This window comes from Andrographis paniculata, unplaced genomic scaffold (genome assembly GCF_009805555.1).
Source record: "Andrographis paniculata isolate CXL003 unplaced genomic scaffold, ASM980555v1 Contig10END, whole genome shotgun sequence".
In the NCBI taxonomy this organism is placed as follows: domain Eukaryota; kingdom Viridiplantae; phylum Streptophyta; class Magnoliopsida; order Lamiales; family Acanthaceae; genus Andrographis; species Andrographis paniculata.
Genome location: NW_026137380.1, coordinates 2,369,538 through 2,394,077, shown reverse-complemented (window position 1 = coordinate 2,394,077; position 24,540 = coordinate 2,369,538). Strand labels below are relative to the sequence as shown.

The 24,540-nt window shown below is 37.0% G+C and overlaps 7 protein-coding genes across 12 annotated transcripts; 3 read left to right on the top strand and 4 right to left on the bottom strand.

Moving 5' to 3' along the window:
• Positions 1–72: 72 nt before the first annotated feature.
• On the bottom strand, positions 73–5,613 carry LOC127244650 (DEAD-box ATP-dependent RNA helicase 8-like). Its single transcript, XM_051265167.1, has 10 exons — positions 5,050–5,613; positions 4,132–4,192; positions 3,364–3,598; positions 2,626–2,864; positions 1,605–1,856; positions 1,321–1,501; positions 1,081–1,169; positions 918–991; positions 700–816; positions 73–444 (listed from the first exon to the last, which is right to left on the bottom strand). Exons 1-9 carry the CDS (start codon positions 5,325–5,327, stop codon positions 738–740), a joined length of 1,488 nt encoding a protein of 495 aa, XP_051121124.1. The 5' UTR covers positions 5,328–5,613; the 3' UTR covers positions 73–444; positions 700–737.
• Positions 5,614–5,836: 223 nt separating this feature from the next.
• Positions 5,837–8,290, top strand: LOC127244716 (uncharacterized). Of its 4 annotated transcripts, none has more exons than XM_051265207.1 (6): positions 5,837–5,965; positions 6,205–6,309; positions 6,401–6,507; positions 7,148–7,182; positions 7,458–7,549; positions 7,831–8,290. In XM_051265207.1, exons 2-5 carry the CDS (start codon positions 6,307–6,309, stop codon positions 7,523–7,525), a joined length of 213 nt encoding a protein of 70 aa, XP_051121164.1. In that variant the 5' UTR covers positions 5,837–5,965; positions 6,205–6,306; the 3' UTR covers positions 7,526–7,549; positions 7,831–8,290. The 4 variants fall into 4 exon arrangements, with proteins under 4 accessions (XP_051121164.1, XP_051121171.1, XP_051121178.1 ...); XM_051265214.1 differs by having other exon boundaries at positions 5,865–5,965; positions 6,264–6,309; XM_051265221.1 differs by having other exon boundaries at positions 5,865–6,109; positions 6,264–6,309.
• An 879-nt stretch (positions 8,291–9,169) lies between these two features.
• Positions 9,170–10,600, top strand: LOC127244683 (LIM domain-containing protein PLIM2c-like). Its single transcript, XM_051265169.1, has 5 exons — positions 9,170–9,307; positions 9,422–9,521; positions 9,656–9,675; positions 9,758–9,850; positions 10,131–10,600. Exons 1-5 carry the CDS (start codon positions 9,170–9,172, stop codon positions 10,431–10,433), a joined length of 654 nt encoding a protein of 217 aa, XP_051121126.1. The 3' UTR covers positions 10,434–10,600.
• A 1,864-nt stretch (positions 10,601–12,464) lies between these two features.
• Positions 12,465–17,260, top strand: LOC127246920 (K(+) efflux antiporter 2, chloroplastic). The gene is made up of 13 exons (XM_051268577.1): positions 12,465–13,891; positions 14,018–14,162; positions 14,284–14,371; positions 14,606–14,742; positions 14,836–14,895; positions 14,997–15,116; positions 15,249–15,317; positions 15,405–15,470; positions 15,649–15,738; positions 15,971–16,075; positions 16,172–16,300; positions 16,552–16,761; positions 17,135–17,260. Exons 1-13 carry the CDS (start codon positions 12,465–12,467, stop codon positions 17,258–17,260), a joined length of 2,772 nt encoding a protein of 923 aa, XP_051124534.1.
• A 1,344-nt stretch (positions 17,261–18,604) lies between these two features.
• Positions 18,605–20,230, bottom strand: LOC127255348 ((+)-neomenthol dehydrogenase-like). The gene is made up of 5 exons (XM_051280881.1): positions 20,155–20,230; positions 19,759–20,011; positions 19,566–19,667; positions 19,231–19,482; positions 18,605–19,152 (listed from the first exon to the last, which is right to left on the bottom strand). Exons 1-5 carry the CDS (start codon positions 20,217–20,219, stop codon positions 18,775–18,777), a joined length of 1,050 nt encoding a protein of 349 aa, XP_051136838.1. The 5' UTR covers positions 20,220–20,230; the 3' UTR covers positions 18,605–18,774.
• Positions 20,231–20,686: 456 nt separating this feature from the next.
• On the bottom strand, positions 20,687–22,912 carry LOC127255438 ((+)-neomenthol dehydrogenase-like). 3 transcript variants are annotated; one of them, XM_051280992.1, is made up of 6 exons: positions 22,774–22,912; positions 22,388–22,637; positions 21,681–21,725; positions 21,520–21,549; positions 21,237–21,416; positions 20,687–21,144 (listed from the first exon to the last, which is right to left on the bottom strand). In XM_051280992.1, exons 1-6 carry the CDS (start codon positions 22,854–22,856, stop codon positions 20,767–20,769), a joined length of 966 nt encoding a protein of 321 aa, XP_051136949.1. In that variant the 5' UTR covers positions 22,857–22,912; the 3' UTR covers positions 20,687–20,766. The 3 variants fall into 3 exon arrangements, with proteins under 3 accessions (XP_051136949.1, XP_051137012.1, XP_051137088.1); XM_051281055.1 differs by having other exon boundaries at positions 21,520–21,546; XM_051281131.1 differs by lacking the exon at positions 21,520–21,549.
• Positions 22,913–23,153: 241 nt separating this feature from the next.
• LOC127255598 ((+)-neomenthol dehydrogenase-like) lies at positions 23,154–24,425 on the bottom strand. The gene is made up of 5 exons (XM_051281254.1): positions 24,280–24,425; positions 23,965–24,199; positions 23,832–23,870; positions 23,574–23,726; positions 23,154–23,496 (listed from the first exon to the last, which is right to left on the bottom strand). Exons 1-5 carry the CDS (start codon positions 24,321–24,323, stop codon positions 23,161–23,163), a joined length of 807 nt encoding a protein of 268 aa, XP_051137211.1. The 5' UTR covers positions 24,324–24,425; the 3' UTR covers positions 23,154–23,160.
• Between the last annotated feature and the right edge of the window lie 115 nt (positions 24,426–24,540).

The following is a 24,540-nucleotide window of genomic DNA, read 5'->3' as shown; positions in this document are numbered from 1 at the left end:
GCTTCGTTCCACATGTTAGTTTGACACGAAAGATGCAATGTCTAGAACAAGGGATTTAAATACAGTAGAAGAAACCAAAAGAGTCTGTTGCTCAGCTTTTATTATCAGTAAAACAGAAGTGAAACCTAGAAAGGTAACTACGAACAAGCATGAAAACACACCTGGCTCAAACTTAATTCAACAGAAAAATTAAAAAAGATGTAGCCATGGCTCAAAAGTAAAGGCCAAAGCTCAATGCGCCGTACACATGGAATGGCAGAATTGTCCAAATACTAGAGTGAGTTATGAGGTCCCCTCATTCTGGGATATTCAAGCATCTTCGACTTCATTGTTAAAATACAATGTCTTTCATGACACCAATAGCAGGATTTCTAAAAACTCCATTGATTATATATATATATATATATGTCTGACCACACCCTCCAACTAGAACCAGCTACGTCACTGCAGTAGAAAAGAGAGACAATTATTACAAGGTCACAACTTAATGAACGTCAAAAACTGTCATTGGGTTTGTGCCAGTAAATCTAAAACTAGAAAGATTCCTCACCAGATCAAAATAAAAAATGAATCAACAAAAAAATATTTAAAATATTCTCTACAAGGATCAAAGAGGCATAAAATACACAATCTCGGCTAGGAAATTAGGTTTTATGGTGTAAATTTGGTAAAAATACGCATGTGTTACACATAACTCACCGAGGTTAACATTTCCATCCAAAAGAAAGTTACTTGGATTATTGGCAGTATATGGCCTGATCTATATGTGGAGGGATTTGCTTGATCTCTGTGCCAAGTTCTTGTTCAATCCTATACCTGAAAGACAAACGACCAAGAAGGTAGGCAGAATATAAGTATGCAAGCACAGCCAATTAAACTGCAGCTAGCACGAGAAACCCAAATATTTATGTACATACAAATTGAAGCGATCCTCGTATGTGATCAGATTCACAGCCAAACCGAGGTGCCCAAATCTTCCAGATCGACCAACCTACAAATAAGAAGAAAAATTGAATAAAAAATAAAGGGAAGGTGGATAAACTAAGGATCATGTATGTGCCAAAAACATTAGTAACATACCCTATGCAGATAAGTCTCCGAATTCTTTGGAAAATCAAAATTGATGACAACATTCACTGCTTGAATATCTATTCCTCTTGTAAATAAATCTGCAAATGTGTGCAAGGCACAAAAGATAATTAGTTTGCTACCAGAGATGTAGCATACGATACAACACAAAAAGATAAAAATTGAAAGAGATTTGACCAACCTCATACATCAAAACATCACAATTATGCTGGAAAGCAAAAGAGTACATACCAGTGCACACAAGATTCCTGCAAGCACCATTTCGGAAGTCATGAAACACCCTGTTTCGATGATCTTGAAGCATCTTTGCATGAATATAGAAGCAAGAATAGCCAAGCTCTGTGATTTTCTTGGCAAGAAGTTCTACTCGATTTACAGAATTACAAAAGATAATCGACTGGTTAATTTGAAGCTGCAGGTAAAGATGATAGACATGTCATGCTTAGAAAAAATGCCAGTTATAACCATTAATGTTGCTCATACACTAGAAAAAATTGCAGTTTAACATACAGAACCTTGGAAAATAAAGTGTTGAGGCAATGAACTTTTTGTCTTTCTTCAACAAATGCATAAAATTGTGTTATTCCCTTAAGGGTAAGCTCATCCATAAGGTTGATGACATATGGTCTTCGCAGGTATCTGTCTTTGAAATCTTTCACAGTGACGGGGAATGTAGCTGAAAACATAAGGATTTGACGAGTTGCTGGTAGAAAGTAGATTAAGTGCTCAATTGAAGGTTGAAACTCTGGTGACAGAAGCTTGTCAGCCTGAAATAGAATAAAAGAGAGTAAGATTGGCCCTTTTTATAATCATCTTGCATACATATTGCTTAAAGAGACCAAAAATAGTAATCCCAGAAATCAATCAGAAATATGTGATGCAACGGAAATGTAAAAAGCCAAATCCTGCCATGTAAATCATTTAGAACACATTTAAACTTATATTAAAAAACAGCATTCTCATACAATAGTTTCCTTGATTGAAAAATCAACCACCCCTGACAAATACACAAATTCACTGTGAAAGAATGATCTAATGGTGCAAAGCAACCACATGCATGTGCCTGTCAACCCACCACATGCATCTCAGCAATATATTTCAGATCTGCAGGCACTCACAGTTTCATTTCCCTCGCAGCAATGAGTGGACAATTGGAAAAATGGAAAAAATATCTTGAGAATTAAACGCCAAAAATAGGAATTACTAACAAAAGTTATCAATTATTGTTAAATAACCGTCTCACCTAAAAACTCTAAGAACTTAAGCTTAAAAAAGTACACATCAGTTATTTATGATATACAATAGAGTCAACCAACACGCCTCCTCACGTGCAAGGTGGATATATGCCCCACATGAATCTTACACATGAATGACAATGAATGGGTGGCGGTGAAACACACAAATACGGGACATCTCGGCTCTGATACCATTAAGTGACCGTTTCACGTAAAAGCTTAAGTTTAAAAGAATATACGTCATTTATTTATTTATATCAACAATTATAATAATCATTGAGCAAATAAAAATATTTTATACCTCGTCCATTACAAGCATGTTGCATTCACTTAAGTTGCAAACTCCTTTTTTGGAAAGATCAAGAATTCTTCCAGGTGTCCCGACAAGTAAGTGAACTGGCTGATAGAGCCGCATAATGTCATCCTTCAAGCTAGTTCCACCCGTAGAAACCATGACTTGAATTTTCAAATGCTTTCCAAGTTCTTTGCAAACTTGTGATGTTTGAAGAGCCAATTCTCTTGTAGGAACAAGAATAACAGCTGCAAAGATATATACAGTTAAGAAACCAAGCTATAATTTGAACTTTACAGAATGTTCCTTAGTGCTAAAACATGAGCAATCAGTTAATGCAAGTGTACACTAGGCTCCATGCATAGTTGAATGGACAAGTTTGTAGCTATTAACATGTATGGACTCCGCATAACTAGCTTGGCATAGGAAAGAAACCCCAAATTCTCATTGTACAAAATCAAACATTGAAGAAACTGGTTGAATGATATTATGCAGAGAGATGCAGACAATTCCCAATTTACCTCAGGGCAAACTATTGAGAATGTTATCTGGCATTATCAAGCCATTTCACATAATATTTAATAGCTCGCCAGCCAATTCACACTCCATATGTGTGTGGGGGTGGGGAGGATTTGAACCAATCTCACGTAATTTCAGAACACAAAATCCACTAAAACTAGTTTATCTAAGTATTAGGGTGGCCTAATTAAAACAAACACTTCTGAAATCATTAAGTGTAAAACAAACCTTGAATAACATTTTTATCTTGATCGATTTTCTCTAAGGCAGGAATACAAAAAGCAGCAGTTTTCCCAGTTCCATTTTTGGCCCTAGCTAAGATGTCACTTCCTGTTAGAGCAATAGGAATACTTTCTTCTTGGATTGGAGATGGCCTTTCAAACCCCTTCTCATATATTCCCATAAGCAGTTCACGCTTCAAAAAGTAGTCTTCAAATTCATTTCCTTTGGTCGCTGTCACATCCTGAAAGACAAGCAAATAGCAGTAAAGATTCCATTCTACAGTCTTTCAAAATGGCTGAAAGCAATAAAAAAAATACAAACTATAAACAAAAGAATACAATTACTCTTAAAGATGCAAAGTCTAACAAACACTTCCAAGAAAACAATCAGCAAATATGTTGGTTAAGGGAAGTCAAAAGACAATTCGCAATAATCCATGCCTATGTATTAAAAAATAAAATTAAAAATGTGAAACTGAAACAGTATATAAAAAAATTAAAAACCATAATTATTCCGGCAAGAACATGATTAAAGCTCTAAAGACATTGTTTCCGCTCAACATATAATTAGACATGCCAAGAATTTAACATTTGAAAAGATAGAGATCCTTATAAGGATAATACCCCCAAAATAATATTCCACAAAAGAATTTTCATGTTATCAGCTGTAGCCATGTGCTATAACAACCATATTCAAATTTTTGTAACATAATACATCACACCCCATGAAAGAAACGTGCAGATATAAAAAAATAAAATTCAGTAAAAGTACTACCTCTGTTCTGTAGCGGTTGTCTTGGGGAGGTAACTTCAATCTTTGCTTCCAATCTTGTGAACTATATGAAAGAAATCAGCAGCAACAAATATTTATTTTAATGACGCACAACTGATATAAACATAGTGCATGTATCACAACTTTTGAAAAACTAACCACAAATTGAGAACTAGATTTGATTGAACTGCATTATATCAATTTTAAGCAAGGTCACTAATATTTTAGGATGTCAATAGAGAAAAACAACAAAAATTGATGCAATAGGAGACGGACAACATTCTGCACGTCAACCACAAAAAAAGGACCAAACTCCAACAGACTTTAAGACCTTCAATCCTGCTCTTTGAACATGGAATACTCAGCTAAACCATAGAGTCACAGAACCATAAAACAGGAAAGCTCCAACAGAATGGATCTGTAGGATCATAACTAACCATACTAAATACCACCCACATGCTTCAAGACACCTGGCACCTAAACACCAGAATCAGTTCAAATACCATAAGATCTCTGGCATTCTTTGGCTTGCTAGTTAAGTCATGATACTTAAATTAGTGTAATCAGTTCATTGAAATTTTAGTAGTAGAATCTACTTATTATTATTACTTTCAAAGTTCATAACCCTAGTTTATAATTTTCCATCTGTCCTATCTTATGCTTGAACTCCCATTTAGCTAGCAAGGCACGGATCACCAACAGCACTACCACCGTCATTAATATCCCAGTGGCTTTTTTCCTCATTTTTTTTACTCGTTGAAATTCAAGCTCGTTTTGCTAGGAAGCTTTCACAAACAAAGCAAACATCCATTTAACAAGCTAACAAAACAAGAAGAAAGCAAACATCAGGCTATAAATACAAGGTACACCAACCACAAAGGGCATTGCTTCAAGAAATAGAAGAGAACGGAAAGAATATACCTCGAATCAGCAGCTTCGGATTGCACGGTCTTCTCGACCTCGTCTATGGTTGAATCAGCTGGCGGAAGCTGGGCCCTTGGCAGCCATTGCTGAGGCGGAGGGTTTTGAAAATATTGTTGATTCTGATTGTACTGCCCTGAACTTCTTTGTACATAATGTTGATTACCGTCTCTTGGTTGAAAATAAGGGTTTTGTCCCCCATGAGCGTTCATTCCGCTTCCACCGCCTCCTCGGCCTCCACCCATTCCAGGCGGCGGATATCTCGTTCTAGAATTCATCACTGAGCCTACGACCGACTAACCGACTGAAATTTTACACCAAATGACAACAAATTCGACAGAATTTAACTTTATATACAAATATGTACCAAGAAAACTATCAAATCTGAATCTACAGGATGTTTTCCCAGATGCAAATTTCCAAGGAAAAACGACCCACAAAAAAACACAACACAATTTGAACGCGAATATTTATAAATGAAATCAATGTAACAATTACAAATGTCGAGATTCTTCAAGAGAGAGAGAGAGTAAAGTAAACGTTGAAAGAGAGAGAAAAATGAAGAGTAGTCAAATCTCCGAAGGTGCGACAAAATTTAGGGCGTCAGAGAGTATTCCTCATTTTCAAATTTGGGCCTATGCCCAATAATATCATTTAAATGGGCCGAATATTGTAGGCCCATATTATTGACTATCCGGCCCAATATAGAAATACTCTGCTCCGGGTCACGACCCCAAAAACCCCATGACGTGGCAAAATGTGATTTGTTACAGTTTTTAAGGTGTTCGTGGACCCAAAAATTTCTACTACTCAAATTCAGCCTTCCTCTGTGACTCGTACTGTGCTTTTGCTGGAAGGGAAAGCTTCGGTTTTTTCTTCGTGGCTGTCAATACAAATGATATAGCCACGATTCGCGGTAATTTCCTTCGTAGAGCCATTGTTGAATGGTGATTCGGGCTTAATTAATTGATTCAATTTTAGAGATCGTCTGTTTTATTAGTGTTTTATTGGTGGCAACCAAATTTTTCCGATGCTACAAAACTAGATTACTCATGCATAGGTAATATATATTCTTCCGGTGCTGTTTGATAATGGTTTGGTTTCATGTTCTTGTTTGTTCTCTGTAAAGTATAATTTTCTTTGTGACGTTTTCAGAAATTTTGGTTGTATTTGCAATCCACGAGTGAGTTGTTTCCTTAACCTTTTCACTACAGAATCGAGGAAATTGACAACAGACAATAGAATCGAAGTTTAAACATGGTAAGATGTCAGAATATTCTAGTTGTGGTGATTGGTATATTCATTTTAGTACATAAGGATTGACACTTCTATTGCTCCTAATGGATTTCAGTCAGCACTCTTTAATTTCCATTCATTCTTGACGGTCGTGTTGCTAGGCATCTGTGCCTGTACGTACTTAAAGATGCATTTTCCTGCACTTCTTGAACAGAGAACTGGGTAAGTTTTTCATAGTGGCTTTTGGTATTGTAAACAATTTAATTATGAACATAAGGCTTTAATATTTAACATATAATGAGAAATTTATGTTATCAGAAGCAGGTCTTGATCTTTCCAATTGATTATCAGCTGTATAAATAATCATGTAGCTTCAGACAATGCCAAAAATTATAGGAAATTGACCGTAAGTAAAATAACACAGAAAAGCAGCCGTGAAGGTCCATGAATGAACAATATAGATGGAACAGTGATAGGAAGCTGCATCCATGTGTTGCAGACTAATTTGACTTGTACGCTTTGTATACTCATTTTCTTCAGTATCCCTAGTTTGTTAACAATTAAAATTGCCTTATTGTTCTGTTAAAGCAAAAGCCTAACCTTTTTTTCTGATTGTTTCCTATGGGAACACTCTCATATTCTTTAGATGCTTGCTTAAATAATAATAACATAAAATAATGTTTTGACAATTGTCATAAGCTAAATATATATATATATATATATTTTGTGAGGACCAAAAGTGTTTTCTCCTGATTTGTATAATACTGGATATAACTACACATGCACGATCTTATTATTGTTTATCTCATTTTCCTTTGTAACCCTTTTGTTATTTACATTTAGTTCTGTTGCTGATATGCAGATTTCGAGGGGTTTTCTGGAAAGCTGCTAGAATAGGTATCATTTCTAAGATCTGCATTCACCATGGCAATTCCTTGTGACCTAGCAAAGTGGATTGCTGTTTCTGATGCCTCTTTTTCGAGGCTTTACCTTCAACCTTTTGACCTGGGAATTACTTTACGAATATAATATGATGGACTGGATTCCCTGCTCCATAGTTGATTTGACTGCTTGCGATAGTTGAAATATTAATTGATGCTTGTGAAATATAAGATTTTAAAATATGTAGTTATCTTCCAAACTCCATCTCATTGCCATACTCACTTTAACAGGAGAGAGATTGAGCCCTTGGGTGGCCATTGGATGCTTTGCAATGGGGGTTTCAATAATCTTTTTCTGAATCAAGATCTTTGCACAGGCAGAAGTAAGCTTGATCTCTTTTATACATTCTAAACAGAACAAGACACCATTTTCACCATAGGCATCGGTAGTTTGTAGTTTCCACAAAGAAACACAATCATTTAACTGAAATCATAGCTGTAGGAGCTGTGAAAGTAATAGGCACACAGTTAACAGCATAAATCATGATCTTATGTTTGAACTTTCTGAACACCACAATTCTCTCCTCCCCCCATTGGATAACTGCAAATATTATCTTCTTCACTGGTTTCTTCCCATTCATTGTTCTATTCGTGACTTTTTCAGGAGGCACTTCTTTTCCATCATCATCAGCTGCTGCTACCACTTTGCTTTCTTCAGCTTCAGATTCTGAGCGCCAGTGAAGCGGATAGCTCCTCAAGAAAACCCTCCTGGTGCTGTAGTCTTCATATCGGAAGCTTCGAGCCCTCATCCTATCTCCCTCCATCCCGGTATTTCTTTTCTGCCTCTGAAGAAACTCTGAGCAAGCTCTTATAGGCGTGGCGTCGTGCACTAGGCAAACACTCTGTCGAATGTGTGTTTACGCCGTATCTTGGTTTAAAGACAATAGGCTACGTTTAGAAAATCACAGACTTTGTTTATATTATCTGTGTTGTTATCATCTCCTTGTTTTGTTATTTTCCTAGTTTGTTTAGACAAAATGAATAAATAAATCACGAATATTCTTGGGCAGGAAATGTACAGAATGGTGTACTCTGTCTCTATGCTACTGCATTCTCAAGGCTTATGGTATTTTTCCACCACCCACTCATAGTTTTTGTCCATACTACTAAGCCAAGCCAAACACTTCTTTTTATATTTCCCAAATTCTTAACCATATTTGTATGCTTCTTTGGTATCAAATTTCTGCCACTAAAACTTATATATTCACCACATAAATTACACGTACTATTTAATCTCCATGAATAATTAACATACACAGATTAAATAATATAGGGCCTAACAAAATCATCACCTTGACAGCTTGTCTAAGAAATATGGCCCTACGACAATGGGGTATATTAACTTTTATTAATATTTTAAGGATAATTCTCCAAATAACTTAAAAACAGAAAATCATCAATTATAAAAGATCATATAATCTTGGGCCAATTTATGTATACAATATGATTATACATATTATACAAAGTTATTGGCATGTATTCCTTGCTTATATAAATGTTGATTACATATACTACTATATGTAGGTGTATATGCTCAAGATTAATCAAGCCACATTTTACATGAATGATACTTACAAGAAATAATTGAATGGACAATAATTGATTCTGTATTTCTTACCATTCTCAGCAACTAACAGAAATAACTCAGAATAGTATTGGTGGAAAAAGTCTTGAAGTCATTGGTTTGTCCCTGTTTTTCTCCCCTTTACTATCGGATTGATTCGGATCGAATTTACACTGCGATATATATATATATATATATATAGTCTCCCATTCCCCAAGCAGCAGTGACAGGAGATTGATCTCTGCGTCAGTTCAACAATAGAATTAAGACAAGGCATTCTATTGTTGAGCTGATATATTATTGAATAAAACAACATATATATATATAGTGAATATATTCTGGTTTTGTCTCGTAGAAAAATAAGAAAATAATAATAATAATGGCAGCATTTACCGGGACTTTGGACAAGTGCAAGGCCTGTGACAAGACAGTGTATTTTGTAGATTTGTTGTCAGCTGATGGACAGACTTACCACAAGTCCTGCTTCAAATGCACCCATTGCAAAGGAACCCTTGTGGTAATTAATCAATATAATTACTCTTCATATAATCTGTATTCATTCATTTATTTTTTATTTATTTGGTTCATGATCATGAAAGTGATAATGAGATTGGTGACAATATTCTTGCAGATGAGCAATTATTCTTCCATGGATGGAGTTCTCTACTGCAAAACTCATTTTGAGCAATTGTTTAAGGAGTCTGGGAATTTCAGCAAGAACTTCCAGACTTGTACACACCCTTCCTTATCTTCACACATCATATATAAATCCCTAAAATTGCAAATTTAATTTTGTTTCTATTGTTGATCATCATTTTTGTATCCCTGATTCATTTCTTTTCTTTTCTTCTTTCAATATCTGCAGCAAAACAAGAACATTCTACGGTATGCGCCCCAGAATTCATATATGTATTATATATATGTATATACTGATATTGAAAACAAGAATTTGATATGTTGTATGCAGACAAAAGCAGCTCCAACCAAGGTATCAGCAATGTTCTCCGGGACACAAGACAAATGTGCTGCTTGTGAGAAAACTGTCTACCCTCTTGAAAAGGTATACAATCCAATTCATTTATTCAATCTTAAGTATTAATTAATTATACCAATGAACCAATTAATAACTAGATCACAATAATTTTATTTTCAATTATTATATCATATAATTTATATTCATATTAAAAATATTTAAATCTAAAGTACAATCAATTTAAAGCACGTAGAATCTAAATAGTAAAAAAATTGAAAAGAAGCATTCATAATGATCCCTTATGATGATTTGTTTTGGTCTTATTAATTTCGAATCACACAAAATATTAATGGTACGATATATATAGATGACGATGGAGGGTGAATCCTACCACAAGTCGTGCTTCAAATGCGCCCACGGTGGCTGCCCTCTCACCCACTCTTCATACGCCGCCCTCGACGGCATCCTCTACTGCAAAGTCCACTTCCAGCAGCTCTTCATGGAGAAGGGCACCTACCAGCACGTCCTCGAGGCCGCGGCCCACAAGAAGACCCCGAGCGGGGAGATTAATGTTGACTCCGAGGGCGGTGCTCACGAGACAAAACCAGAATCAGAACCGGAAGAAAAACCAGAACCGGAATCAGAAGAATCCGCGCAGGAACAATCTTAATTGGATCATGCATGCTAGTTTGTGATTTGGATCCAAAATTTTCCTTACATTTTCTTGACAAGTTTATCTGTTGAGTTTGTTTGTTGTGTCATTAGTTTGCTATTGAGCATCCTTCTGTACACTAAACTTTCTTCTACATGTTTGTGTTACGTATATGCTTGGCTTGAAAATGCAAAATAGAATAATTTGATTTAATTATGTGTTATTTCTTATAATTTAATTCCATGTTACTTGGCTATAGCTTTTTATTTTATCATTATATTTGTTGATTCACTTCAACATGATTTTTATATATATACAATACTAATATGAAAGATATATATATCCTCTAGTTACATTCTTTTGTGTGGAAACTAGGATCTTCCGCTAATACAATAACACTCATGTTTTCGAATAAAATCAAATTATATAGACAATAAGATTAACACCATTTTATGCCAAACTTGTTATTCTACTATTCTTCATACTACTTTGTCCCGAGAATGGCAATAATATCTATCATAGTTAATTTCATGTTGATGTTACATCTTCATCATTGATCACTTTACATTGAACTACTGAATGACAGTTAATAGATAACATTAACTATAAATTTTTTATTTTATTTTTAAAAAAATTTATAGTATACAATTATCACTATTTCTTATAAAAATATTTTATTTTGATAGAAAAATTACATGATTCACATCCAAACTATTATTTAAATATAAAATACAAATCAAACACACATGTCCTTTCTATTTTAGGCAAAACCAAGCCGTCAAAATTGGATAATGTGTACAGGAATATACTCGGAGAGTTGCCAACATTTAGCTAAAAAAGAAAGTGGTTGTTTCAGTCCTAAATTTAAATTGAATAATGTTCATACATAAATATATATTAATCATCACCCCCAAATATGCACCGTAACTTAACCAAAAAAATAATAAAAATGATAGGGACTTATGTATTTTTATTTGAAATATTATAGTACTAAAACTCATTTTTATTTAGAATATTACACTATTTTTTTTACATTTATGTTAAAACATTATTTCATTTTAATTTTAATTATTTATTATTTTTTATTTATTATTTTTTCAAACTTACAGTTCAAAGCAGTTGGCAGGCGCCCTATATAAATCTGCCGTCGGATTACTCGGGTCATGCTACAAGTCATTTCATTCAAGCATCACTTCAGCCTCAAAACTTCCGCTTCAATTCTCTACGTTTGTTAAGCTTCGGCTTTTGCTAATCGAAAGAGTTCTGCTCCACGTTTTGTCGTGCGCTCGGTTGCTGCAGTGAGTGGTCTCTCTCTCTCTCTTTCTATTGTACTTTTGTGTGTGTATGTATGTGTGATTTTTTTGTTCGACTGTATTTTGAATATCTATATTCGTTGTTGTATTGATCTTTTAATCCCGTTAGATTTGAGAAACGTGAGCTTGATTCAGTTATTTGTGTTTGATTGTGTGAATGTGTTTGTTTAGGCGATGATCTCTATCAGTTAACATTAGATCAACAGCAGAGAATGATTATTGAGAACTGAAAAAAGTACGTACACTGACTGGCTGACTGCGTATTTGTGTTTAGGTAGCCAAAAGCGATCGTCTGATAGCGCGTCGTCGTGGATGCTTTTTACATTCAGATATTGTGTGCATATGATATATGGTTGGATGCGAAGTAACTATTTACACAGGAAAAGCTGAATGGATCGAGTTGGATAACTAAACCTATTACAGTTGTGCTTAGAAGTATGTGGATGCATGCATGCACGTGTATTACGATATATCATGCATAGGGCATTTCGATTTTAATTTCTATTGTGGTTCAAGTCAGTATTGACCTAGAGGTAGCCTCAGAGTGAGAACTTAATTGCTTTTCATAGAGCTCCTCAAAGTTTTGTTTCCGCGTGCTGCCTTTTCTCCTTTCAGGTTGATAGTAGAACAAAGCTGAATGGCACAAAGAGTCTGACCTACTGCACCTGTCTACCTTATATTAAGATTTGTCAGTGGTGTTGACATGTGACGATTATTGATGTTAAATGTAGGTACAATGGACGTTGCTTCTAGCCTGTCACAGTCAAATATCTTTCATGTAGAAGAGGTTACTGGTTACAAGGCACTGAAACAATTGGCCTTGAAGCCAAAACTGAAATATAGTCACGATCATGGAAAATTTCTGGGAGATTTGAAACACTTACCAAATACATATTCAATGAGGAAGTTGAGGATCAGTCAAACTGCATGCTGCTTTGGTTCCGTAGTTCCTATAGTTTTCGATGTGGACAATTCATGGTTGTGGCCGTATGGTTTTTATGGTTCTCTTTGTGATGGTTATATTCTTAAAATGTCAAAGAATATAAGCCTTTCACAGCATCAGATGAATAGAACAGTAGCTCATGCAATGGAGGGTTGCAGTGATGAAGAAGTCATTGAACCTGTTGAGGATGTGACTGGCCATGAATCTATTGCATCTGAGGAAGTATGCTCGGGGAAAAGAACTGAAGCTCCTGGTTTGGATGAGTTGAAGGAAGCATTGAAGCAGGCAGCGAAAGATCTTAAAGATGCACATATTAGCCGTAAATTGTATGAGGAAAAGATTCAAAGTATAACACAATCTGCAATAGTATTATTGAAGGATATAGCAGCAAATGCTAGGAATGATGTGAATAGGGCCCTTCTGAGAGGCCAAAAAATTTTAAGGGAAGAGGTTATTGCCAAAGAAGGTGTTCAAGATGCAACAATGTCCCTTTTTTTGGCTACGGCAAGACTGAAAGAGGCTATTGATTCAGTGAAAACTGCAAAAGAAAAAAAGCAATTTGCTAAAGATGCTAAGGGAAATGAATTTACACATGGAAATGGAAAGGAAAATGCAAATGAATTTGAAGTGGCATTTGCAGCTCTGATGGAGATAAAATTATGTCAAATAGAATTAGAAAATCGAGAGGTTGACCTCAGAAGGATTCAAAGTATGAAAGAGGAATTGCAGAAGGAAGTGCAAATGTTGGATGCTGCTGCAAAGAAAGCAGAACTTGAACTTTGTGAAACTGAAAAAGCATTGGCAACCATAATGCTTGTGACAGAGAGACTTCAGTCTGCCAACCATGTCGAGGATGCTGAGATTGCACTACAGCCGGCACAAAAGGACCTTACAGATGCTCCAGATTCTGCAGAGGAGGACGCAATTTATATTCAGATGTCTGCAGGGAATTCTTTAGATACTGCAGTTGAGAAAGACAGGAAAGTGCTACATGAGGCTGCAAACTTAAGAGTGTCAGATGAGCATTACAAAGATAAAGCACAGTTAAACATTGACCAATTGGAAATAGAATCAGAGGCAGAGGTGTTGAAAACTTTTCAAAGTATGGAAAAGGAAATGCAGAAGGAATCACCAAGGAAGAGTTCACCTTTTAGTGCTCGAAGATTTCCTAAGAAGCAGTGGCCTAAGTTGTTTTTTTGGTCGCTACTTGTTGGGGCAGGGTATGTTAAATATTGTCTGCGTTACGTACGCCAAACTTCTCTTATTCATATGCTCAATGCTAATGATAGTTCAATGAAATGGCAAACTCTTCTTTTCTCGCATCCTAACTGCTTCCAAACTCGCAGAACCGCCATATATGTCAATCAGACTGCAACACTTGGTCCACTACATCAACAGGCACAAATAATCATAACCAAGCCTCGAGCCAGTCTGATAAGAAAACTGCCCATGAAAATGAAGAGGCTAATTAAAATGCTCCTCAATCAAAGGGTCTGACTTTTGTTTACTTTTCACTTGTCCAATTTAGGCAAAATTATTGTTAAAAGTTTATCTTAAATGAGATGCAGCTCCCAATCAACTTATTTGTTTGCAATTTCTTTTCATCTTCCAGGTAGCTGAGGAACCTTACCTTTGTGACGTATTGTCGTTGCTGCTTGCAAGTGTCATATTTGTCCCTATAATCCAGAAACTTTCAGGAGGTAAATGAATAGGATTATTTATATTTGTGCAGACACATGGTGAAGTCTTTTTCTGCTACAGGTTGTATGATAGTTTGTGTTTGCCATATCACTGTGCATAACAAACAGTGGAAAATATTTTCAATGGTTTTTGTTTCCGTGTTGGTTCCATTTCTACTGTTTTGGAAATATCCTTCCACATTTGTGTCAAAGATAATGGCATATTGAATAATGTTCACTTTTCTTCAATTATAGGAAGTCCCATTCTTGGGTATTTAGCTTCTGGAGTTTTCATTGGACCTTATGGTCTCTCTATTATCCGGAATGTACATGTAACAAAGGCAGTTGCTGAATTTGGGGTTGTCTTTTTACTTTTCAATATTGGCCTTGAGGTGCTGCCCTTCGAACTGTCAATTTTGATCTTATTTCCAACTTACAGAAATATCAGCAATTATGTAATACCTCAACTTGTTTTTTCATGGCAGCTCTCTGCTGAAAGGCTAAGTTCCATGAAGAAATATGTTTTTGGTTTGGGATTGGCCCAGGTGCATAGTCTTGTGAATTTTAAGAAATAAGCACAATCATTAGCATGTTGATGCATGAGTTCATTGGTGGATTGAGACTAATACCTGAATGGGTTATACAGTTCTTGGCAACAACTGTGGCTCTAGGCTTGTTTTTTCATTACCTTGCTGGCCTCTCTGGTCCTGCTGCAATTGTTATAGGAAATGGCCTTGCACTATCTTCAACTGCTGCCGTCCTCCAAGTATTACTAATCATTTTTTGTGTACTTCATTGTGGATTATAATTCATGTACTCTATTGACCTTTTTCAACTATTCAGTTCTATGTTTTTTTTTTTTTTTGAATTAACTAGTATGGAAAATGGACATATGTAGGTACTACAGGATCGTGGTGAGACAACATCATGTCATGGACAAGCCACATTTTCCGTATTGCTCTTCCAGGTATATTTGGGGGCTGTTTGATCAGTCTTTTGTTTGGGACAACTTAATATGAAGCACTCCATTTATGCTCTTTTATATTTGTTACAGGATTTGGCTGTGGTGGTTTTGCTTATTCTGATACCCTTTATTTCTCCCAGCTCATCCAAAGGAGGGGTAACAATTTCATTATACATATCTTGTTAAGCTTAAAATATTAGTATGGCATATTTGAATGGTTTACTAGTTGACATTGTATACCTTTGTTATACTTGATCCTCAGTGTAGCAGAAATATATGTTGTTGTTCATGAGGTTGTAGCTGTTTTAACAACCAATTGTGTTCTGACTTTCAGTTTAGTTTCCGGGCAATTGCTGAAGCTCTTGGTTTGGCTGCCGTAAAGGCAGTTATTGCCATCTCAGCTATAATTGTAGGAGGACGAACGGTGAGTGTTGTAATTTTAAGGCATCAACAGATATCCTCTATTTATGGTGGTGGAAGTTAAGCTTCGTTTGAGGCTTATTCATTATCATTTTTGCTTAAAGTTTTGTGTCATACTGATTGGTAATATAAGCCAATTTTGTACTTTTTGTTACAACTTGGTAACTTCACATCCACTCTGTTATTGCTTTTGTGTTATCTAATGGAGTGGAATTCCATTGTTTCTCCTTGTTCAGCTGCTTCGCCCAATTTATAAGAAAATTGCTGAGAATCCAAATAAAACAATGTTTACTTCAAATACTCTACTGGTTGTCCTGGGGACAAGTTTTATCACTGCTAAGGTAAGAAAAGTTTTACAGTTGTTAACCTTTATTTTCTGCAGATGTTAGTTACAACTCTTACTATATTGTGGATTTCTTTCATGCATTGTGCAACAGGCTGGCCTTTCCATGGCTCTAGGTGCATTTCTTGCTGGCATGCTTCTAGCAGAAACTGAATTCGCATTAAAGGTAGAATCTGAGATGGCTGCTTACCGCGGCATTCTGTTGGGCCTCTTCTTCACAACGGTAATACCAGTGCCGCGTTGATGTTTATTTTTGTTTGATACCTTTACTTCTCTTTTGATACCTTCATAAGATCTTTAATGAGTGCTCCTATGAGTCACATCATCTGGATTGATCCACATTCCTGGATGGTCTACACTGTCCTGAAAAAACGTTTATATCTCCATTAATTTAATCTTGTACCTTCAACTAAGTGGTGTATTGCCGATGCAATATTTTTAGCACTTAAATCAAATGCTTTATTTTGTTCACAGGTTGGCATGTCAATAAATCCAAAACTACTACTTTTGAACTTCCCATTTATTACCGGAACTATAGGACTCCTAATTGCTGCCAAGACGATGTTAGTTGTTTTTGCTGGTAGACTTTTTGGTCTTTCAATGATATCAGCTTTACAAGCTGGCCTGCTTCTTGCTCCTGGCGGAGAGTTTGCTTTTGTAGCTTTTGGTGAAGCTGTTAACCAGGTATATTCAACTATTTACACCTATCCCTTGGCTATGATACTATGTGGATATTTATATATTTAAAACATATCATTAGCTCCCTAACATATCAAATCTGAAGTGCACTGTTCGCCACTATTTAGAGGAACTAAATCAAAACTCCTTCCCCACATCTTTTATTTTTGGAATCTTACCTTCATATGTTTATCCAATTCTTACAGTAAAATGTCCATGCCATTCCCTTTATAAATCACTCAATGATAAGTCACCAACAAAAAGTTGTTGCCACTTATCCGTTTTCTTAGATGTCTGTACTAGCTTGTTAGCAACATGTTTCTTCTATGAAATATAGAATATTGACTGGTAAGATGATAAGAACTCGGTTTCCTTACAGGGTATAATATCATCGAAGTTGTCATCGCTACTTTTTGTTGCGGTTGGAATTTCAATGGCCATCACTCCTTGGTTAGCTGCCGGAGGCCAATACATTGCATCTCTGCTTGAATTGCAAGATGTTTGACATCTATTGCTCCATGAAAATGCGGTGAGCTGCCAAAACTATTACTTGCATGCATTCATGATTATGTGTTAACTTGGCACACACAATCATTGCTTTTATATAATCTAAACTACTGGACTGGACAGGCTTATTTGTGGAATCAGTAATCTCCTGCTCAATATCAGTTCTCCTTGTTCTGGATTTTAATCTAATCAGATCAAAGGCTAGTCTCACCTCAATCTGTTTCTCCCTTTGGCTTGTCATTTTAATATCGTGGATATACCCTGTCACCTTGTGAACTGGAAAAATGATGTTGTTTTATGGATTGTCAAAATTTAAGAAATTGATGACGTGTTTGTTTGGTTCTTTTTTTTTTTTTTTTCTTTTACATATCCTTTTAATCTAGTATTAATCAAATAATTTATATTATATTTTTACTTTTACTACCCCATTCTTCTTATTAAATAATTTATATCATATTCTTTTTATAATTATGACCGTTACAAGCTCAAAATTATACTGGTTAAAGCAATTCACTATTCTTCTCTCAAATATATTCAAAAATAAAGAATAAAAACCTTCTGTTGTTAAGCTGTGTTTCACATCCAGGATTCTCACCATGTTTTATTTTCTACAAATTGGATGGCTACGAAGTTGGAACTTCACTTGCGGAAAAGGTATGCATGATTATATTGTGGCAAAATTTGTAACTTAGTCCATATCGTGTATTTAATCCTAATAGATTTTTCTGGGGCTTTTCGAGCCTAGTTTGCAACTAGTAGGCCCTCTAAATTGCATGACCATGAACCTTTTTCTTTGCCGCTGAATATCTAAGCTCTTTTTGCTTTATAGTATTCGCCTTATTAATTCAACAAAATTGATTCATTCATTCTATTCAAGTGCATTTCAGACTTAGCTCTTGCAAGATATTTTTAAGAGACTGTAGATGACAAAAAGGCCAGGAGAGTAAAATATGATGTTAAGGAAGTATATGAAGACAATGAAGGAGATAATAAAAGGAAGGCAGGGATTAAGGGAATAGCAGTGAGAGTAAAAATGAAGTGAAATCAAGTTGGAGAAACAGGCGAAGGTTGGAGGTCTATATAGAAAAGAGGTGGTTTTTGAAAAATATAAAAGATCAATTTATATCACGATTTTTAGGATGTTCTTTACCTGACGATAATAAAGCCCAATAATTGAAGCTCCTTGGAGAAAAACACTAATGGAAGAATGCTAAACAGGACAATTTCTTTGATTCCATAAATTTTGATCCAGAGTTTTCTCCTGGATAAGGCAGAGTTTCAATTTCTTATGTGTAGTATAGTGTATTCAGATTTGTTGCACTTAGAGGTTCAAAGGATTTAGTGTAGATTGTAATATAATTTCCCACCCAAAAAAACAGCACCATATGAGGTCAGTTACACGGCATCAAGTAAGAGCCTCTATATCACTCTTCTTATTCATTCCTTCTAATTTAACTATATAAATGACACCTTTCTTTATAGAGCAGGGACAGGCTTGATGCTTTACATCCATCAGAAAGGCATCATCTGATGCATGTAGAAGAACGACCCTGAGGGCCCTCCATCTGGCGCTAGTGCCAGCGCCACTGGACCTTCAGCAGCCTCAGCAGCACTAATTGATCCAAGATTGTGGGTAAAATCAGTTCTAGCAAATCCGGGGCACACGCAGTTGATGCTGAAAGTTGGGTACTTCTTCGCCATAATTCTTGTGTATGCATTCATAGATGCTTTCGACACTTTATATGCTGCAATCTCAGTTGGCCATTGATTGATTCTCAGAGTTCCTTCTTTGAAGTTCTTCAGGAATTCTCCAACCACTTGATCCACTTTCTCCTCTGTCAGGTACTCTTCGTCCCTCAACACTTGTTTAGCCCATTTATTGCGCAAAAGCTGTGATTAGAAAGCACCAATTCAATGCTCTGAAAGTAGTTCTTGGATTAGATACACATGAATAAATATTGTCCTTACCTTTATGTTTCCCATCGAAGATGTCACATTGACGATCCTAGGCGAGTTGGATAACTGTAGGAGTGGAAGTAAAGCTTCTGTAACTCTCTTCACACCGTAGAAATTCGTGTTTATGCACTCTTCTGCATCCTCCAAGCTCTGTGTAATCCTCCCATTTATTTTTTCCTGATCTGGTTTTGTTTGTATGCCGTCTTCTGCACCCTCCAATGTCTCTGTTGTCTTCCCATTTGTTTCGACCTCATCTGCTTCATCCTGTACAGAAAAAAAAAAAACTATAATCTGTTACTTCCCACCATTCTTAGAACCAGAGATTGGAGCTGGCCAAAAAGACAAACCTCTTCACTTGCAAAAATGGCAGCTATTACTTTTTCGAGTTGCTTCTGAAGAACTAGAACATCACCTTCTATGGCTAGTCCAGTAAGACCTGCATTGTTCACCTGCAAACACACATGCACATACACATATGTAAAGTTTTAACTGATCACTAATCATGGCTATTAGAATCTAGAGGCTGTTAGATATGGATACCAATATATCAAGGCGTCCGTATTCATTTTTTATGAAGTCAGCAAGTGAAGCAATGCTGGCCGAGTCGACAACATCTAGCTGATGAAAAACAAGGCAGTCGTCAGACAGGTTAGATTCCTGTTTTAGCCTTTGTAGAGCTTGCATGCCTCTGTCCTTGTTCCTGGATGTGCATATGACAGTGATTCCTTTAGAAGCTAACAGCCTGCAGATCTCGAGTCCGATTCCTTTGTTGGCTCCTGTGACCATTGCATACCTGCAGAATTAAAGACAACATAACATAACATAGAAGGATTAATCCAACCAGAACTAACTGTAGGGACATTCCCAGCCCTTTAAAAAAAAAAAAAAAAATTGTGGTCATATTGTGTGTATTAGGATGAGGAAATGTTATTGCACCTCTTGGGGATGGATTCTGCCATTTCGTTCTTGGTGATGGTGTGGTGTGGTGTGGTGTGTTTCATTGTTAGATTGATTGTTCTTATAGGCTTGAAGACTAGAGTCTGGTCAGACACGCGATTTAATTTATTTATGGCTTCCTTTTTCGGCGGCTGCATGTAGGGGGTTTCGATTTATATTATCAAATCAATTTTCTATGCTTGTCACAAATAAACAAAGATGGTGGTTCTTTGCTGATACTTATATATATATATAAGTTCTTAAGTAGATTTACAGCAATGATAAAATTAAATCTAATTTACTTGCATGGTCCGTTGACAGAATATATATCCATATTTTTTTTGGTGACTTTGTAGAACACGCCAAAAAAATCAAACTGAATTGTTTGTGGCAAATTGCATGAATAAATTAAAAAAATAAAAAAATGAACACCCCATCAGGTTTGTCCTTGTAGCTTTTCTTTTATTATTACTATCCAATCTTCATTCATGCAGTAATCTGCCTATGTAATGAAAATCTCATTCACTAAGTATTATCACAACAACTTAACTATTTATTCTATATTCATATGTCATTCTTGACAAACAAGTTGCCCACACTCAACTGCTCCCCCTAGAACGAAGAAACTTGCATTCGGTCAAAGAACAACCCCGAAGGCCCATCATCAGGAAGCAGAGCCAGCCTCACGGCGCTTCTGGCACCTTCCTCAGGCTTCAGTGTGCCGGATCCGCCACTGAGATCGGTCCTCACCCAGCCCGGGCAGACAGCATTGATTAGCATTCCGGGGTTCTTCTTGGCTAAAAGCCTTGTGTAGGCAGTCACGGCTGCTTTTGACACGCAGTATGGGCCCCAATATGTCGGCCAGCCTTTGGCTCCATCGGACCCTTCCTTGAAGTCTTTGAGGAACTCATTCAGAACCTCATCAATCCCCTCTTCGGTAAGGTTGTCCATGTCACCAAGCACACCTTTGGCCCATTTGTTGTGTATGCCCTGGAATGGGATGCCATAGATGGTTGGTTATTCTTAGATTCAAATACACATTCCATTTTGCAAGTAGATGGAAAGCTGTGTGTACCACCCACCCCGAGTTTCCCCATTGTGGAGGAAACATTGACAATTCTTGGAGAATCGGATAGCCGGAGTAGGGGGAGCAGTGTTTCTGTTGTTCTCTTTGTGCCGTAGTAGTTTATCTGCAGACACTCTACTGCCAATTCGTAGCGATTGCTAGTGCTAGTGCTTTTGCTTGTCGACCCTCTTCCGAACTGTTTCAAGATGGTTGGTTAATGATTAAAAGGTTAGAACTGTAGTAGAGGAAGCAAGAATAATAGCAGTTGAGTTGGGAAATCTGATAGTCAGCCTCCTCACCATGACTCGACATAGGTAACCAAAAACCTGCTGAACCAAGGAAAGCACTGAATCTAACCAATAGATAGATAGATAGATGCCTTAATAGAAACTACTGAACTGTTTAAAAATGGAAACCAAACAAACACACACTTAAGAAGTGGTGGTTAGTGGGTACCCACCCCTGTATCTGACTCTGTTGTTCCATTCACCCCAGCATTATTCACCTGCATACACACCATGAAATAAAATGCTATTAAAAAAGAGCAATAATCCATGCGCACTCCACTTGTTTCCAAAACTAATCATATACAACAATGCATTACAGTCTGGGTGAAAACGCCTCACTTAAACGTCTTAAGTTACACAAAAAGACGCCATTCTTTATTCTAAAACATCATATCCAATCCATTACCAAAAAAACACAAAAACCACCTCGTTGATTTGCAAAAGTTCTTATCTTTTCCAAAATGTTTGTCATCTAAACTCAACATTAATCCTCATTCCATCTTTATCCTTAGTAATATTATTTTCTTAAGTCAACCACCAGCCATAATTAAGTTCGACTTCCTTTCCGGCAAGCTACACAATTAAAAAAAAAGACCTAGTGCTAATTCAAAGTCGAGTTTTACTTTCATCCCTGCGGAAATTTTAAGTATAGATTTTTTTAAAAAAAACAAGTGGTGAAGCACTCACGCTCATCCAAGTATTATTAATTACTTCCACTTCTTCCCCGTCAAACTAATCCTCCCCTTGAACACAATTTAAAATTGACAGACATTACCATTAAAAAAAAAAAAGAAATCAAGACTCCAATAGGGAGGTTGGGAGGGGAGCAACCATTAAACAAGCAATTTTTCCAAGAAAAGGGAGGGTGCAGCAGCCATACCAGGATATCAAGCTTTCCAATTCGGTTCTTAATGAATCCAGCAAGAGCATCAACGCTTGCCGAATCCACAACATCAAGCTGATGAAACATTATGTTGTCCGAAATATCAAACGAACTTTTCAATTTTTCAACTGCTTCGAGCCCCCTTTTCTCATTTCTTGCAGTCAACACCACAGAAATCCCTTGTGATGCCAACTGCCTGCATATCTCCAGTCCAATCCCTTTGTTTCCCCCCGTCACCACTGCATACCTGCAAATCACGCATACTCATAATCATAATCTTAGTGATAGATCAGGGATAAAACGGGTCAATCAAATAACGCAAGAAAAAAAGTAATCAAGAATGGGTAGGGAAAGTGTCTGGACTTCCTCGCAAAGTTCCCTACTTTTTAGCAGCACTACTTTTGGGGTGTAGTCCAGCCATGGTAGAAGCAGCTGAGCTCTTCCCTCCCAGTTTCAGTAGGAACATTTTAATTCTGCAAACCTTTTCTAGTGGGCATCTCAAACAAACATTATCGATCGGAGTTCGGAAATCAATACACGTGCAGTCCACGTGTCCGCAGTGGCATCTCCACTGAAGATTATTATTGTTATTATTATTCCAATTACTCTACCAATATTCATGATTCTTTGGGTAGATAATTCCCCAATATGATCTCATCGAACTTGCGAGATGAAATGCTCAAACCAAATAATAATTTGGGCTCAACGCCATTTGGATTGGGCTCTGGAATATGGACTCTATGGTTTGGGCTTCCATCAACAATCTGATCTTAATGGAAGAACAAGCCAGATGGTCCTCCATCAGGTAACAGGGCCAGATTGACTGGACTCGAGGCACCCTCTTCAGGTGTCGATGGCCCTGAATGGTTGCTGAGATCAGTATTCACCCACCCTGGGCAGACACTATTGATCAACATTCTTGGGTGCTTCTCTGCAAGAAGCTTTGTGTACTGAGTCACAGCTGCTTTTGACACACAATATGCACCCCAATGAGTAGGCCACCCTCTGGCTCTTAATGATCCCTCTTTCAAGTCATGGAGGAACTCTGCAAGTAATTCATCAATGCCCTCTTCTGTAACTGTAAGCTTCTCCAAGTCTCGGTTACTCTGCAGGAAGAAGTTGCTTGTTGAGTCTCAGTTACTGCTTTTGTTTTTGACATTGTTGGAGTTGAGTAGATTATTACCCCAAATGTCCCCATAGTAGAGGAGACGTTGACGATCCTCGGAGAGTCCGATAGATGGAGCAGAGGAAGCAGCCCTTCGATTGTCCGTTTTGTGCCGTAGTAGTTTGTTTGGATGCATTCTTCTGCTAGTTCATACTCAGTCTTCTTCCCGGGCTGCATTAACAACACATAATTTATATGTCTGAAAACTCTGCAATTCTCTCTAGACATGAACATGGCATTAGAGAGGAGAGGGGAAGAATATGAAAGGGAACTTACACCACTGTTTGTAATTCCATTAGCACCAGCATTGTTAACCTGCAGGAGAATTTCCAGTTCGAGAGAAAAGCCATTTTTGATGTTGAATCGAAGGAGAGAACTCCATACTCATATCTATAGACTGTAATCTTACCAAAATATCAAGCTTCCCAATTTGCGAGTTGAGATAGGCGGCTAGGGCATGGACGCTCGCAGAATCCAACACATCCAGCTCATGAAAAGTTATGTTATCCATTCCGAGCCTCTCAACAGCATCGAGTCCTCTTTCCCGGTTCCTCGCCGTCAAAAGCACAGAAATCCCTCGAGATGCCAATTGCTTGCATATCTCGAATCCGATTCCTTTATTGGCTCCCGTAACCACGCCATACCTGCAAAGACAAAAATTAGTATACAGCAGCCGCAGCAGAAGTGATGGAAAGCTCGGAAGAAATGAATAGTTGAGAATTACTTGGTGGGAACTGCAGCAGCACTTTTGATGGCCAGTCCAGCCATGGCAGCAGAGCTTCCCCCAACTCGTATTATCTTAGCTTTTCATTCTCCTCCACAAGGTTTTCAAGCCTCTCACTGTTGTCTTTTCCACCTGTAGCGTCCAAAAGCTTCTTTTATATTCTGATCACTGTCAAAATTAAATCCAGAGTAGCACTAAAATTCAATCTTCCAGCTGCTGCGCCACATTTAATCCACTCAATTATCACTCACAATTGCTGGA

Bases quoted from the DNA above. Each gene is read 5' to 3' on its own strand.
- LOC127244650 (XM_051265167.1), bottom strand. From the start codon at position 5,327: ATGAATTCTAGAACGAGATATCCGCCGCCTGGAATGGGTGGAGGCCGA. The intron at 2,865-3,363 runs GTTTGTTTTACA...ATATCTTTGCAG, and splicing joins AGATAAAAATGTTATTCAAG to CTGTTATTCTTGTTCCTACA. The intron at 1,857-2,625 runs GTATAAAATATT...ATTCTATTTCAG, and splicing joins ACATGCTTGTAATGGACGAG to GCTGACAAGCTTCTGTCACC.
- LOC127244716 (XM_051265207.1), top strand. The intron at 6,508-7,147 runs GTAAGTTTTTCA...GCTGATATGCAG, and splicing joins CTTCTTGAACAGAGAACTGG to ATTTCGAGGGGTTTTCTGGA. The intron at 7,183-7,457 runs GTATCATTTCTA...TCACTTTAACAG, and splicing joins CTGGAAAGCTGCTAGAATAG to GAGAGAGATTGAGCCCTTGG.
- LOC127244683 (XM_051265169.1), top strand. From the start codon at position 9,170: ATGGCAGCATTTACCGGGACTTTGGACAAGTGCAAGGCCTGTGACAAG. The intron at 9,308-9,421 runs GTAATTAATCAA...ATATTCTTGCAG, and splicing joins ATTGCAAAGGAACCCTTGTG to ATGAGCAATTATTCTTCCAT. The intron at 9,676-9,757 runs GTATGCGCCCCA...TGTTGTATGCAG, and splicing joins CAAAACAAGAACATTCTACG to ACAAAAGCAGCTCCAACCAA.
- LOC127246920 (XM_051268577.1), top strand. From the start codon at position 12,465: ATGGACGTTGCTTCTAGCCTGTCACAGTCAAATATCTTTCATGTAGAA. The intron at 14,372-14,605 runs GTAAATGAATAG...CTTCAATTATAG, and splicing joins AATCCAGAAACTTTCAGGAG to GAAGTCCCATTCTTGGGTAT. The intron at 15,318-15,404 runs GTATATTTGGGG...TATTTGTTACAG, and splicing joins TTTCCGTATTGCTCTTCCAG to GATTTGGCTGTGGTGGTTTT.
- LOC127255348 (XM_051280881.1), bottom strand. From the start codon at position 20,219: ATGAAACACACCACACCACACCACACCATCACCAAGAACGAAATGGCA. The intron at 20,012-20,154 runs GTGCAATAACAT...TTAATTCTGCAG, and splicing joins GCAGAATCCATCCCCAAGAG to GTATGCAATGGTCACAGGAG. The intron at 19,483-19,565 runs GTTTGTCTTTTT...TTTTCTGTACAG, and splicing joins CCATTTTTGCAAGTGAAGAG to GATGAAGCAGATGAGGTCGA.
- LOC127255438 (XM_051280992.1), bottom strand. From the start codon at position 22,856: ATGTTCCTACTGAAACTGGGAGGGAAGAGCTCAGCTGCTTCTACCATG. The intron at 21,550-21,680 runs GTGGGTACCCAC...TCCTTGGTTCAG, and splicing joins CAACAGAGTCAGATACAGGG to CAGGTTTTTGGTTACCTATG. The intron at 21,417-21,519 runs GTGAGGAGGCTG...ATCTTGAAACAG, and splicing joins GTTACCTATGTCGAGTCATG to TTCGGAAGAGGGTCGACAAG.
- LOC127255598 (XM_051281254.1), bottom strand. From the start codon at position 24,323: ATGGCTGGACTGGCCATCAAAAGTGCTGCTGCAGTTCCCACCAA. The intron at 24,200-24,279 runs GTAATTCTCAAC...TTGTCTTTGCAG, and splicing joins GCTGCTGCAGTTCCCACCAA to GTATGGCGTGGTTACGGGAG. The intron at 23,727-23,831 runs GTAAGTTCCCTT...TTGTTAATGCAG, and splicing joins ATGGAATTACAAACAGTGGT to CCCGGGAAGAAGACTGAGTA.